The sequence below is a fragment of the Oncorhynchus keta genome, chromosome 34 (assembly GCF_023373465.1).
Source record: "Oncorhynchus keta strain PuntledgeMale-10-30-2019 chromosome 34, Oket_V2, whole genome shotgun sequence".
Classification (NCBI taxonomy): Eukaryota; Metazoa; Chordata; class Actinopteri; order Salmoniformes; family Salmonidae; genus Oncorhynchus; species Oncorhynchus keta.
Genome location: NC_068454.1, coordinates 60,393,470 through 60,409,138, shown reverse-complemented (window position 1 = coordinate 60,409,138; position 15,669 = coordinate 60,393,470). Strand labels below are relative to the sequence as shown.

The 15,669-nt window shown below is 42.9% G+C and overlaps 1 protein-coding gene across 2 annotated transcripts in view; it reads right to left on the bottom strand.

Annotated features, from left to right (window-relative positions):
- Positions 1-692: 692 nt before the first annotated feature.
- LOC118367419 (alkylglycerol monooxygenase) overlaps positions 693-15,669 on the bottom strand; it is a 40,780-nt gene continuing 25,803 nt past the window's right edge. For both annotated transcript variants that reach the window (XM_035750877.2, XM_052494224.1), the window contains one exon: positions 693-1,302. In XM_035750877.2, coding sequence (XP_035606770.1) covers positions 1,222-1,302 — 81 coding nt within the window. In that variant the 3' untranslated portion in view covers positions 693-1,221. The remainder of the gene's footprint in view (positions 1,303-15,669) is intronic.

The following is a 15,669-nucleotide window of genomic DNA, read 5'->3' as shown; positions in this document are numbered from 1 at the left end:
ATGCGACACCATTCTTCCATGAGAAATTCCATCATTTGGTGTTTTGTCGATGGTGGTGGAAAACACTCTCTCTCGTATCGCCCCCACAACCACTCCAGTGACCACTCTTGCCCTGTGGATGGGGGCATTGTCATCCTATGGGGGCATGGGCATGGAAGCCAAAATAATGGGCAGCCCAGCTTTTTTTATACAAGACCCTAAGCATGATGGGATGTTAATTGCTTAATTAACTCAGGAACCATACCTGTGTGGAAGTACCTGTTTTCAATATACTTTGAATCCCTTGTTTACTCAAGCGTTTCTATTATTTTGTCAGTTACCTGTATTAGGCAACACCAGGTACAGATCTTCCTCCTCCAATCCATACCTTAACTATTATTTGGGGAAATACAAAGCTGGCCCAAGATCAGAATCTAGGGGCAACCTTATCTATAAAATGAACGCATGCTTAAGGCAACAATAGTGCCACCTGGTGCAGAATCCTGAAACTATTTTCCAGACCATGGTAGTGAAGTAGAGAATGCTTCTATAGTGTTACTTATTTAAATACCCTAATACGAATGAATCATAGTTTTAGTTATTTAAAATACATGTATATCTAATACATCGTTTTTTTCCTGAAACTTGTCTAATTTAGTCGAGCATGCTGTACTGCTGGCCTACAGACCAGCTAAAATGATGAGTGAGACTGGTAACAGAAAACTGTTTAGTCAAAAATGGAACTGAAAAATATAGAGTTAAGAAGTATTACATTTCATGAAAAAAGGGATCCTAGGAAAAGTTACCCTGCAGTTTTAGGAGGTATTTGTTGTACAGGTAAAGGTGTAGGTGAAGACAGTTTTAAAAGGCATTCATAATATTCTCAATGGCTCACTAAACAGGAATGTATTACATTGATTGTCATCAATCAATCACTGAATAGCACCATATAACAGTACAATTTGAACAAAATCAGAAAAGCTACCTTCCATAAGAAACGTAGAAACAATAAGCATGGCCATAAAGGTATAGTGCCTATGTCCATTCATACACACTATGCTTGTCCGAAACATTAACAAATATCATTATGAGGCAAGACATGGCCATTATATATATTATTTGATTCATAGAAGCTTGTATGTTGGTTAATATGTGGAAAAGTGTGGCTACCTAAAGTCATGGCTAAAGTCCTTCAAACATTTGATGGAGCCAGGTACAGTAAGCCAATGGGACCTGACAATCTCATGTTGTCTTCTTCTTGACTGCAATCAATTGGCTGAATGTCTGCAGGCCCCAGTACAGCAGAGAGATGGAGACAAAGGCCTACAGAAAGAGAGAGAGGGAGAGAGAGAGAGAGAGAGAGAGAGAGAGGGAGAGAGAGAGAGAGAGAGAGAGAGAGAGAGAGAGAGGCGTTAGGCCAATGTGTTCTTTACTTTATTAGGTGTCTGTGAGTACTGACTGACTCATTTTACACCTACATCTTGTTGGGCTGTTCGTGAGCACTTACCCCAAACAAACATTAATTTTTTAAACGTATGTTTCCAAAATACTCTGGATTGCTTCAAAGTAGATTTGATTTGCTTCATTCTCTTACCCTCATTTTTGGTGTACCATTGTATGCATTCATTCATGTACACTGCACGTGATGGTCAGACTGACAGATCTAGATACATAGGATAGTAAGGAAGGATCGATCGATATTATATCTGACCCACAATTGATAAAGGAGAATAAAAACACAGCATCATCTTTCACTTAATACATGACTGAAAGAAGACACAGAAGAACTGTGAGCCAGACATATTAGCACGGGACATATAAGGAACGGCAAAGGTTAAGGAGTAGGGCAAAATCATCTCCCATGATGCTCTCATGTTGGGGTCAAGAAGTCGAACGCCACGGGGGAATATGCCAGAACATTCTGCCAAAAGCTGTCCTGTGGCGCCTGTCCCTCCTCCCCCGACCCCCTTTCCCTCTGTGATCTGGCCCATAAACTGCATCCTACCTCGCAGAGCAAGCCAAACCAGGCCCCTGTCCATCACAGGCAACGGCCTGATGGGAAAAAAGCAGCGTTTCCTCTGGACGCCACAGCTGTTTTCCTCCGAGAGGGAGAGTGGGAGGGAATGAGAGAGCACAACAGGGCCTGGAATGTCCCCCCGCTTTTCCGCCCCTCACTACCTGTCCTGGCAACAGGTTCCCCACTGAGGGAAGGAGAGGACGGAGGGAGGGAAGGAGAGGACGGAGGGAGGGAGGGAGGGAGGGAGGGAGGGAGGGAAGGAAGGAAGGAAGGAAGGAGGAGGGGGGGTTGAAGAAAAGAGAAAAGGAGAGGGAGGCAACCCGGGCCTGAGACCAAAGCCTCAACGTCTAGGGCGGACATACCTTTTTACACTGCAGAACTTTACAGAGACATGACGTTGTGATGTGAGCTGTACCCATCCCAGAGATGGATTGGGATCGAAAGTGAAGCAAGGCCTCAGGAGTACCCCACAAATCACATAACAGGCCGAGCTGTCTGTTGGAGCGACCGGGAGTACAGTATTGGTTCTACTCCCATCTCTCTGTTGGCCGTTTTAATAGACTTCTCTGGGAAAATACTGCATGTGGGATAGATTACATGCGGAAGCGGGGGTTTGATCGTCTGCAAATAAGCACTACGAACAGAGAACACTGGTTCACCAAGTAGGAATCTCAACAAATCCACTCTCACTCACTTTGTTTTGATTTCAAGAGAGGGTAGTTCGTTAGAGCACCAATGAGTCAAACAAATGGGCTCAGAGCAGGACAAATCGAAATGCATGTGGTAGATCTTAATTTCTGAGTAGTTTCTGTTTTCTTGGGTCCAAATCAAGATATGTTTCTGACCAAGGAGGATACACTACTACAGTAATGTCGATACTGCATTGACTATTCGGCCATCATGTGATAAATAAAGTGATATATTGAATAGTCAAGAAAGCTGCCACCAGGTGAGAGGGTAGCCTTTCCTCTCATACCTTTGACTCCCAACCTCCCTACATTGGGGTACCTGTGGCAGTCCTGGGCAGTAGGGGGTTAACATGGTGGCGCCCTGAGTTCTCCCATGCAGCTGTACTCATGATTGAAATGAAAACAGCGCAAAATGGGTGCTGTCAGGAGTGTGATATATGACTTGTAATGGGATGTTTCCAGAGCTCCCCTCCCGTCCATATGGCTAGCCTGCCTGCCTACAGTACACATTAGGAGAGAGAGGGAGGGAGAGAGAGAGAGATGCAATACTCAAACATCTGCATAACAGGGCTAGGAGATTCTTAGACACAAACACATACTCCCTCATTCGCAGGCAGGGATACACACGAGTGCACACACACGCATGTGTAGGTATGTATGCATGCATGCATGCAGTGCATTCAGAAGGTACTCAGACCCCTTGACTTTTTCCACATTTTTTTTACATTATAGCCTTATTCTTAAATGTATTAAAACACATTTTTTCCCTCATCAATCTACACACAATACCCCACAATGACAAAGCATAAATGTATTAAATATTTTATTTACATAAATATTCAGACCTTTTGCCTTGAGACTCGAAATTGAGCTCAGGTGCATCCTGTTTCCATTGATCATCCTTGAGAAGTTTCTACAACTTGATTTGAGTCCACCTGTGGTAAATTAAATTGATTGGCCATGATTTGGAAAGGCACACGCCTGTCTATATAAGGTGCCATTGTTGACAGTGCATGTCAGAGCAAAAACCAAGGCATGAGGTTGAAGGAGTTGTCTGTAGAACTCCGAGACAGGATTTTGTCAAGGCACAGATCTGGGGAAGAGTACCAAAACATTTCTGCTGCATTGAAGGTCCCCAAGAGCACAGTGGCCTCCATCATTCTTAAATTGAAGAAGTTTGGAACCACCAAGACTCTTCCTGAGCCATCGGGGGAGAAGGGTCTTGGTCAGGGAGGTGACCAAAGACCCGATGATCACTCTGATATAGCTCCAGAGTTCCTGTGTGAAGATAGAAGAACCTTGCAGAAGGACAACCGTCTCTGCAGCGCTCCACCAATCAGGCCTTTATGGTAGAGTGGTCAGACGGAAGCCACTCCTCAGTAAAATGGACACATGAAAGCCCACCAAACTCCAAGTAAATAATAGCCTCAAATAAATAATGAAACATGTTCAATTTGGTTTAAATAATGCAAAAACAAAGTGTTGGAGAAGAAAGTAAAAGTGCAATATGTGCCATGTAAGAAAGCTAACATTTAAGTTCCTTTCTCAGAACATGAGAACATTTGAAAGCTGGTGGTTCCTTTTAACATGAGTCTTCAATATTCCCAGTTAAGAAGACTTAGGTTGTAGTTATCATAGGAATTATAGGACTATTTCTATCTATACCATTTGTATTTCATATACCTTTGACTATTGGATGTTCTTATATGCACTTTAGTATTGGCAGTGTGACAGTATAGCTTCCGTCCCTCTCCTCGCTCCTACCTGGGCTCGAACCAGGAACACAACGACAACAGCCAACCTCGAAGCAGCGTTACCCATGCAACTACTCCAAGTCTCAGAGTGAGTGACGTTTGAAACGCTATTAGCGCGCACCCCGCTAACTAGCAAGCCATTTCACATCGGTTACACCAGCCTAATATCAGGAGTTGATAGGCATGAAGTCATAAACAGCTGCTGGCAAACGCCTGAATGTGCTGTTTGAATGAATGCATACGAGCCTGCGGGTGCCTACCATCGCTCAGTCAGACTGCTTTATCAAATCATAGACTTAGTTATAACATGATAACACACAGAAATACGAGCCTTAGGCCATTAATATGGCCGGATCTGGAAACAATCATCTCGAAAACAAGACGTTTATTCTTTCAGTGAAATACGGAACCGCTCTGTTTTTTATCTAACGGGTGGCATCCATAAGTCTAAATATTCCTGTTACATTGCACAACATTCAATGTTATGTCATAATTAGGTCATATTCTGGCAAATTCGGCGGCCCAAACGGTTGCATATACACTGACTTTGCATGCAATGAACGCAAGAGAAGTGACACAATTTCACCTGGTTAATATGAACTACTAACCTGGATTTCTTTTAGCTAAATATGCAGGTTTAAACATATATACTTCTGTGTATTCATTTTAAGAAAGGCATTGATGTTTATGGTTAGGTACACATTGGAGCGATGATACCGCATCGATTATATGCAACGCAGGACACGCTAGATAAACTAGTAATATCATCAACCATGTGTAGTTAACTAGTGATTATGATTGATTGATTGTTTTTTATAAGATAAGTTTTATACTAGCTAGCAACTTACCTTGGTTTACAGCATTCGCGTAACAGGCAGTCTCCTCGTGGAGTGCAATGTAATCAGGTGGTTAGAGCGTTGGACTAGTTAACTGTAAGGTTGCAAGATTGAATCCCCCGAGCTGACAAGGTAAAAATCTGTCGTTCTGCCCCTGAACGATGCAGTTAACCCACCGTTCCTAGGCCTGTTATTGAAAGTAAGAATGTGTTCTTAACTGACTTGCCTAGTTAAATAAAGATTAAATAAAGGTGTAAAAAATAATAATAATAATCATTTAAAAATTGGCCAAATCTGTGTCCAAAAATACAGATTTCCGATTGTTATGAAAACTTGAAATCGGCCCTAATTAATCGGCCATTCCGATTGATCGGTCGACCTCTAGTCTGGAGGAAACCTGGTACCATCCCTACGGTGAAGGATGGGGTGGCAGCATAATGCTTTGGTGATGTTTTCCAGCGGCAGGGACTGGGAAACTAGTCAGGATCGAGGGAAAGATGAACGGAACAAAGTACAGAGAGATCCATGATGAAGTCCTGAGTGCTCTGGAGCAGGTTCTCAGACTGGTGCGAAGGTTCACCTTCCAACAGGACAACGGCCCTAAGCACACAGACAATGCAGGAGAGGCTTTGGGACAAATCTCTGAATGTCCTTGAGTGGCCAAGCAAGAGCCCTGGCTTGAACCGGATCGAACATCTCTGGAGAGACCTGAAAAAAGCTGTGCAGCGACGCTCCCCATCCAACCTGACAGAACTTGAGAGATTCTGCAGAGAAGATAATAACCTTACAGCATAATGCTTACTAAAAGTAACAAGTAATTAAAGAACTGCAGTAAAATAACAATAGCGAGACTATATACAGGGGGGTACCAGTACAGAGTCAATGTGCGGGGGCACCGGTTAGTTGAGGTAATATGTACATGTAGGTAGAGTTATTAAAGTGACTATGCATAGATGATAACAACAGAGAGTAGCAGTGGTGTAAAGGGGGGTACAAATAGTCTGGGTAACCAATACCGTACAGGTGTGCCAAGCTTGTAGCATCATACCAAAGAAGACTCAAGGCTGTAATCGCTGTCAAAGGTGCTTCAACAAAGTATTTAGTAAATGGTCTGAATAGTTATGTAAACGTAATGTTTCAGTTTACATTTTTTATTCAATTTGCTAAAATGTAAAAAAAAAAACTGTTTTTTCTTTGTCATTACAGGGTATTGTGTGTAGATTGATGAGGGGGGGGAAACGATTTAGTCTATTTTAGAATAAGACTGTAACTTAACAAAATGCGGAAAAACTCAAGGGGTCTCAATACATTCCCGAATGTACTGTACATGCACTCAAATACACACACATGCTCGAAGGTAGGCACATGGACATATATGTAGCAAACACACACATGCTCCTCTCCTGCTGGGTCTAGTTCCTCCCTCTTCACTATAAGCAGACACACTTGACTCCTGTCTTTGAACCCAGTCAACAGAGAGATGCAGAGCAGGTTAATGTCTCTCCAGAGAGGCTACTCTGTCTGGTGCTTAACAACTGTACAAGAGCCATGGGAAACACTCTCCAACACACACATACAGAAACACAGATAAACGGGGACACACATACAAATGCACGTATGCACGCATGCGCAGACACCCACGTAACACACATATAGCTTGTGCAGTAGTAATGTAGCAAAATAGTCATGATTAAGTCACAAATGGACTCATGCAGTGTCTCAGTCTACTCTTTCCACTCTTATAGGCACTATGTTCTCCAAGGATGTCAGAGGACAGATCCAAGGTCACTACAAACCTATTTGGTCCATGAGGCCTTTCCCCTTTCTACTGTTCTGGGGTCAGCGAAAGTGAAGGATAATTCACCATCCCGACCTCCTGGCTGTGTGTCTACACACTATTACACTGTCATTACTGCAAAAGCCATAGGCTTGGCACATTCTAAAGCCACAGCCATGGAAGTTTAGGATCATGTCTCTAATGGCACCCTGTTTCCTTTATAGTGCACTACCTTTGAGCATAAGGCCATAGGGCTCTGGTCAAAAGTAGTGCACTTTATAGGGAATAGGATGCCATTTGGGACACACATTGTAAGCCTCAGCCATGAAAGTCTCGATCTTACTAATACCCATAATGCTCTGGGTGGCTCCAGCGTTGAGGCGGCCCACTCCGGAGAGCGCAGGCGGAAAGTTGGCAGCCGCGTCGCGACGGGAGCGGGTCCAGAAACAAGGGATGAAAAAACAAAGGAGCGAGAAAGAGAGAGAGGGAAAGAGGGGGAGACTTCTGCCTTGCAAAATCAAGCCCGGTGTGCTTTGATGGAGCAATCAGGCCAAGGCAAAGCCCTAGAACTAGAGTCTCAGCGGACGTTCTATAAATCAGTTCAATGGGATTCCACAGAGAAGGGCGAAGATGGATGGAACTCCAGGGGCTTGTAAGAGAGAGAGAGAACAATCCTTCCCTACCCTCCTTCCCTTCTTTCGCTCCACCTCCACCTCTGTCTTCTCCTCCCTCTCATCCTCTACTCTGTTAGCGTATTGTACTGTAGGAACCTGGAGCAAGATCACATTCAACCATCCTGGCTAGTGGCTAGTAGTGGCCAGGGACTTTAATGCATGGACATTTAAATCCATTTTACCTCATTTCTACCAGCATGTTAAATGTGCAACCAGAGGAAAAATAACTCTAGACCACCTTTACTCCACACACAGAGATGCGTACATACAAAGCTCTCCCCCACCCTCCATTTGGCAAATCTGACCATAACTCTATCCTCCTGATTCCTGCTTACAAGCAAAAAATAAAGCAGGAATCACCAGTGACTCGGTCAATAAAGAAGAGGTCAGATGACGCAGATGCTAAGCTACAGGACTGTTTTACCAGCACACACTGGCATATGTTCCGGGATTCTAGAATGCTAGAGGCATCATTACAGAACCTGATTCGATTCCAGGTTGTATCACAACTGGCCGTGATTGGGAGTCCCATAGGGCGGCGCACAATTGGCCCAGCGTCGTCCAGAGTTAGGGTTTGGCCGGGGTAGGCCGTCATTGTAAATAAGAATTTGTAGGTTACAATTTGTAGGTTACAATAAAGGTTACAATTCTTCCAGTGGCATTAAGGAGTATACCACATCAGTCACTGGCTTCATCAATAAAATCGATGACGTCATCTTCACAGTGACAGTACGTACATACCCCAACCAGAAGCCATGGATTACAGCAACATCCCCACTGAGCTATAGGGAAGAGCTGCCGCTTTCAAGGAGCGGAACTCTAACCCGGATGCTTATAAGAAATCCTGCTATGCCCTCAGACGAACCTAAAAAAATGCAAAGCATCAATACGGGACTAAGATTGAATTGTACTACACCGGCTCCGATGCTCGTCGGATGTGGTAGGGCTTGCAAACTATTACAGACTACAAAGGGAAGCACAGCCGTGAGCTGCCCAGTGACACGAGCCTACCAGACAAGCTAAATTACTGGCAAGCAACACTGAAGCACGCAAGAGAGCTTCAGCTGTTCCGGATGACTGTGTGATCATGCTCTCCGTAGCCGATGTGAGTAAGACCTTTAAACAGGTCAACATTCACTAGGCCACAGGGCCAGACGGATTACCAGGATGTGCACTCTGAGCATGCGCTGACCAACTGGCAAGTGTCTTCACTGACATTTTCAGTGGTAAGGGTAGGTAACAACACATTTGTCATGCTGACCCTCAACACGGGGGCCCCTCAGGGGTGCATGCTCAGTCCACTCCTGTACTGAATGTTCACCCATGACTGCATAGCCAGGCAGGACTCCAACACCATCATTAAGTTTGTCGATGACACAACAGTGGTAGGCCTGATCACCGTATCATGACGTGCCCTGGGAGGAGGATCATAGCCCCCCCGCCCCTCTCTCTGTCTCTCCACAGTTTTCTGACTTTACGACAGGTCATAAATACCTGTTAGAAACTGCCATGCAGTGTTGAGAGAGTCTACCAGAACAAAGAGACTTGGACAAACTCCTAAATCCCCAAAATGGGAGAATTGAACAATATTTCCACTTTTGAGAATGTCGAAATGGTCCATGGACACTTAAGGGACAGTTATGACGAGTGCTTTTTATTTTGTGATTTCATGAAGGACAGGAAACACACAAAATGGTATCTCTTAAAGTGTACATTTCCCATTTCTAAAATATTGTGAAACGTATGTGATTAAACATGAAACTATTTGTGTGTAATGAAATATTAACCTTCTAAATGAGAGTATGGATTTTCATATAAAGATGAACTAGTCAGTGGCCACACCCCCATGAGTCCAGACATCACATTTAGGCGTCATAGAACCACCCCTTCTTCGACAGAGGATAAAATTCACATCAGACTAGAAAACATGCAGCTGACACAACATGTTTAAATAGTTGGCACTACAACTCCACCAAAGGACAAGAACATACCACGTGGAGCATTGGCTACACGGCTGGAAATGGTTCAACTCTGAGACTATCGATCACTACAGAATACGAGCAAATCTTAGACGTATAATTACTAGTCTGGAGCTAGAAGTTACGTAAGTCTAGGACAAGAATACCGACAACAGCCGAAGCGTCTATTCCATAATAACATTTCTGAATGATACTCTGAAGTATCCATCCTAACCACTTACAACCCTGAAAGACATTGTGACTTCTGGGAAAGTTAACCAGAGACTCTGATGAACCCTACAGGACGATCGAGGATTCCAACAGAGAAGACAACAACAACATACGGGCGTAAATATATATACACATTGCAATTATTCTCGAATGAGCAGACGTTCACGTGCAAAGGATTAGCATTTCAATGAATATAATTATAGACTGTGTGTAGTGAATCCATTTTGTCTTTCCAGCTCTCTCAGTCCCCACCCCTTTCCTTTGACTACCAAGCCGTCATACCGGTTTAGCCCCTTTTCTGTCATTGTTAGTAACCAATATCTACTGTTTGTTTGTGATGTATTTCCGTGATTATTTAGTTAGTAAATAAATAGTTAAGACAATTTGTATATTGCTGATTCTTTATGGAAACTAGGGTTCGTGCAGATAACCAATAATTTTACGAAGTTCAGATGAGACTGATAGAAGGTAAAGAATAATTCATGACTGATTGATGACTGAAATGTAAGAGATTTTTTAGATCTCTAAGAGTTCATTCGGAAGACGGAACTCCTTAAATAAACTTCTCCGTGGTGCCCCAGGTTATTAATGAGTTAATTGTTGCATGATTTAATTAAATCTCGTAATCAATTAAATGTTAGGTATCAATTTGATAAAATAGCATGTCATCACATTAATGATAGTCACAGACACAACAACCGACAACGATGAGAGGAGGAGGTCAGAGACCTGGCCGTGTTGTGCCATGATAACAACCTCTCCCTCAACGTGATCAAGACAAAGGAGATGATTGTGGACTACAGGAAAAGGAGGACCGAGCAAGTCCCCATTCTCATCAATGGGACTGTAATGGAGCAGGTTGCTTGGTGTCCATATCACCAACAATCTAGTATGGTCCTAACACACCAAGACAGTTGTGAAGAGGGAACGACAAAGCCTATTCCCCCTCAGGAGACTGAACTTATTTGGCATGGGTCCTCAGAAAGTTCTACAGCTGCACCATTGAGAGCATCTTGACTGGTTGCATTACTGTCTGGCATGGCAACTGCTCGGCCTCCGACCGCAAGGCACTACAGAATGTAGTGCGTATGGCCCAGGTCATCACTGGGGCCAAGATTCCTGCCATCCAGGACCTCTATACCAGGCAGTGTCAGAGCAAGGCCCTAAAAATTGTCAAAGACTCCAGCCACCCTAGTCATAGACTGTTCGCTCTGCTAACGCATGGCAAGCGGTACCGGAACGCCAAGTCTAGGTCCAAAGGGCTTCTTAACAGCTTCTACCCCCAAGCCATAAGACTCCTGAACAGCGAATCAAATGGCTACGCAGGCTATTTCTTATTTATCTATTTTTTTACCTTACACTTATTTTTCTTAAAACTGCATTGTTGGTTAAGAACTTGTAAGTAAACATTTCACTGTAAGGCCTACCTACACCTGTTGTATTCGGCTCATGTGACAAATAACATTTGATTTGATTTAGTACTGGGGTTGGAATAGCATGACAGATTAGCGTAGGGGTTTGTGGTCCTCCTTTACTCCTCGTCATCCTATTTTTCCTCATCTACCTCCTCATGAGTAAATGACAAAACATCTGTGACGAATTCCCAAGAACAACATAAGGAGAAAGTTACAGATGGACAAATATACCCCCCCAGAAATGCTAACCTCCCCTGTTATTGTAATGGTGAGAGGTTAGCATGTCTTGGGAGTGTGATATAAAATGCTGACCTCCTCTGTTATTGTAATGGTGAGAGGTTAGCATGTCTTGGGAGTGTGATATGAAATGCTGACCTCCTCTGTTATTGTAATGGTGAGAGGTTAGCATGTCTTCGGGGTATGATATCTGTGCATCTCTAACATTCTCAATTCCAAAGTGCTGGAGTACAGAGTCAAAATCATTTAAAAAATTGTCATTGTCCCAATATTTTTGGAGCTCACTGTTATGCTCAATGTTATTACATTGGTTAGATTAGAAAGTGAGTATGTGTGTTTGTGGGTGTGCGTGTGTTTGCATGTGTGCGTGTCTGTGTTTCTGTTTCTTTTTGGGAGGGATAAGCTCCCCTGCAACAAAGATTGCCTTGCATTATATGATTCACTGTGAGCAAGGATCTATTTTGGGTTCCATGTAAAAACCCTCTGGGGAAAGGGTTTGACCTGGAACCAAATAGGATTCAACCTGAAACCAAAAAGGGTTCTTTAAAGGGTTCTCCTATGGGGACAGCCGAAGAACCCTTTTAGGTTCTAAACAGCACCTTTTTTTCTATCCCCAGTGTCTGTCTGTATCTATGGCTTCAGTTTATTACATTGTGACTAATACATACAGAACTTGTTTTGAGAGCATTGTTGTTGCGGCATGGAATTTGGACCAGTGAGACAACAGCTGGATTTCAAGGAGAAATGGCGTATGAGTCTGTAAGTACATAAGTGTTTCCTTGGATTGTAAATTGTAAATCTAGTCATGTTGTATATTATTGGTAATGGTTTTGTATTTCATTGATGAATCATTTACGATTAAGGGTCAATTAATTATTTAAACTCCTAAGACAACCATTATGGTGTGCTTTGGTTTTTGAGGATATCAAGACATTATTCATAAAGTGTCTTAGAGCAAGAGTGCTGATCTAGGATCAGTTTTGCCTTTAGCTCATAATTAATAATATTATATGGACGGGGCGCCTGATCCTTAGATCAGCACTCCTACTCAGAAATGGCTTTCATGAATTACCACAAAAAACAAGCAATCTATTTAGATTTTCATGGCCTTACCCGGCATGAGCCTTGACAACACATATAAACCATTTCTTACTGTTGAGTGACGTGAACCCCAGCACATTGACGGATACTATTTCACACAGGCAGTAGTTTGGACTGTTTACTTGGAGAAAACACTATTAGCCCACACTTCTTTCAAATCCATTCATTTTTGCCAAAGAGGAGATTTGTTTTCCATCCCTGAGAGCATTCAGATGATGTCATTCTCTCAGACTTTCCATAGCCCCAAATGATCCCTTAACCTCAGGCGTTTCAGTGTGTTTCTGCTACCAGGCATTCTCTCTCAAAGGGCTCGAACGTTAACCTCTCACCCCTGAAAATTAGCTAGTGGAAACAGATCTCTCAGATAACAGTGGATTTTCACTGATTGCTGTCTTATCTTTTCATTCAGGGTTGGGGTGTCAACAATGGGTGGAACTATGGGTTTATGGGACATGTTGTTTTTGTAGATGGGTCAGGTGTTGGGCTAGATAAGAGCTGCCATAAGCTGAGGTGAGCTTTGGTGTTCACGTGAACTTGATAATATTGTTCTAATATTGATCAAATTCAACCCCCTCAAAAATATTGAGAAAATATAAATAAGTGTTACACAAAATAGAGGAGGAGATCAAATATGATGAATGAATAAGTGATGACTATTTCTGGCATACTTGTGGATTCAGTTATATACTGTTATATGAGCCCTGCTCACAGCAAAAAGTGCCAACTGCAAACAGACCCTCATTGGCAAAGTAGCCTGCTCATGATACTGAATTCGACTACAGACAACAACCTTTTTCTCATTGATAGTGCAGTGAGTGACTCATTTTGAATACAAAGTGACTCATCATTCTCACAGCAGGGCTGAGAAGAGCCCATCAGAGGATCCTTCTCCAATGCACCAGTCCACGAGAGGACAGGTGCATTTTTATTAGCTCTCTTAAATTGCTATGACTTCACTAGTCAGGGGGTTAACCTGTTGGTAGAGTAGCTCCTTAATGACTGTGAGTCCAATCTGGCTCTACAGCACATTCCCTTACACCTTCAGGCAGACAGACCATGAGCCTAAAAAACATATGTTACATCATTACAGGCCAGTCCTCCCAAGTCTCAATGCTCAGCCCCTAATCATAACCACACACGGATACATGTACGCACAAACACACACATGCGGTGTACATCACCGGGCATACACACGCACATACACACACACGCAAGCTTGCAGGCACACGCATACACACACACATACATACATATAAACACACACACACACACACATATATATTCTCTCTCTCACACACACACACACACACACATACACACATTATATACACACACAAACACAAACAGTAAATAAAAATATAAACACAGTTGAAGTAGGAAGTTTACATACACCTCAGCGAAATACATTTAAACTCAGTTTTTCACAATTCCTGACATTTAATCCGAGTACAAATGCCCTGCCTTAGGTCAGTTAGGATCACCACTTTATTTTAAGAATGTGAAATGTCAGGATAAGAGTAGAGAGAATTATTTATTTCAGCTTTTATTATAAAGGCTAAAGAAGGCCAGTTTTATTGCTTCTTTAATCAGAACAACAGTTTTCAGCTGTGCTAACATAATTGCAAAAGGGTTTTCTAATGATCAATTAAGCCTTTTAAAATGATAAACTTGGATTAGCTAACACAACGTGCCATTGGAACACAGAAGTGATGGTTGCTGACAATGGGCCTCTGTACGCCTATGTAGATATTCCATTAAAAAATCTGCCGTTTCCAGCCACAATAGTCATTTACAACATTAACAATGTCTACACAGTATTTCTGATCAATTTGATGTTATTTTAATTGACACATGCTTTTCTTTCAAAAACAAGGACATTTCTAAGTGACCCCAAACTTTTGAACGGAAGTGTACACACACACACACACACACACACACACACACACACACACACACACACACACACACACACACACATATATTCTGTCTCACACACACACACTTTACGCCCGCCCACACACCACCATTCTACCTAATACAGCCTGGCTCCATGTGTGCCACTCAGACAGTGGGTGTGGGTGGGGAAGGGAGGGTGAGAGGTACCCCAGCCTTGGTTTACAGGTCAAGCCTGCAGCTTTACAAGGGAAATCTCCAGAGCCACTATAAATACCACAGTGAGCTTTAAGGGTGCTGTATATCACGCCAGTGGGCTTTAAGTGCTTCAACTCAACCTATTTTTTTTGTAGTTCTTTTTTAATAGTGGAATCGAATGAGTGATTACTTTCAGTCCCCAGCGTTAATTGATCGGCGCGACTTCAAAACGCCTCCCGCCAGCAACTGAGTTGGCCGTTCACCTCACACGTCAGGACAATATATCATTACTGTACCTCGGTTTCTTTGCTGCCTCACTTGTAGTAATGGGGAACGAGGTACAAAGTCAGGAAACGTTTCATGAAAATTGTAATGCTTTTCAATGGGCACCACTTGCTTAGGCGACATTTATTACGCTCCAACTGAAATACTGAGACATTGAATAGGACCTAATGACTCATTCGCAGAAAGAGTACATAAAACAATGGAGAAAGTACTGCCATGTAGCATGTAGTGAATAAGTCACAATGAAAACGTTTTTCAACTGTTTTTATCATCTTGAAAAAAAAAGGGTCTGGGGAAAAAACTCCAGTCTCCTTTTTGAACACCTGAGTGTGCAGATGTGGAGTCACGCAATAAAAGTAACGATTCAGCCGCAGTGCTCACGTGCGAATCTCATCAGCCAGCTTTGGTTAGCGGCAGACTAGACTAATTGGTTCCAAGTGTTGCAGTTCGCACTGCCTGGGATGGCAGGGAACAAGGGAGTGAGAGTGAGAGAGGGTGTGAGAGTGTGAGAGAGTGAGAGAGAGAGAGAGAGAGAGAGAGAGAGAGAGAGAGAGAGAGAGAGAGAGAGAGAGGCCAGTAATGAAAGGTCAGCCATGGTCTAGAACTCCACCGCAAGTGTCATACA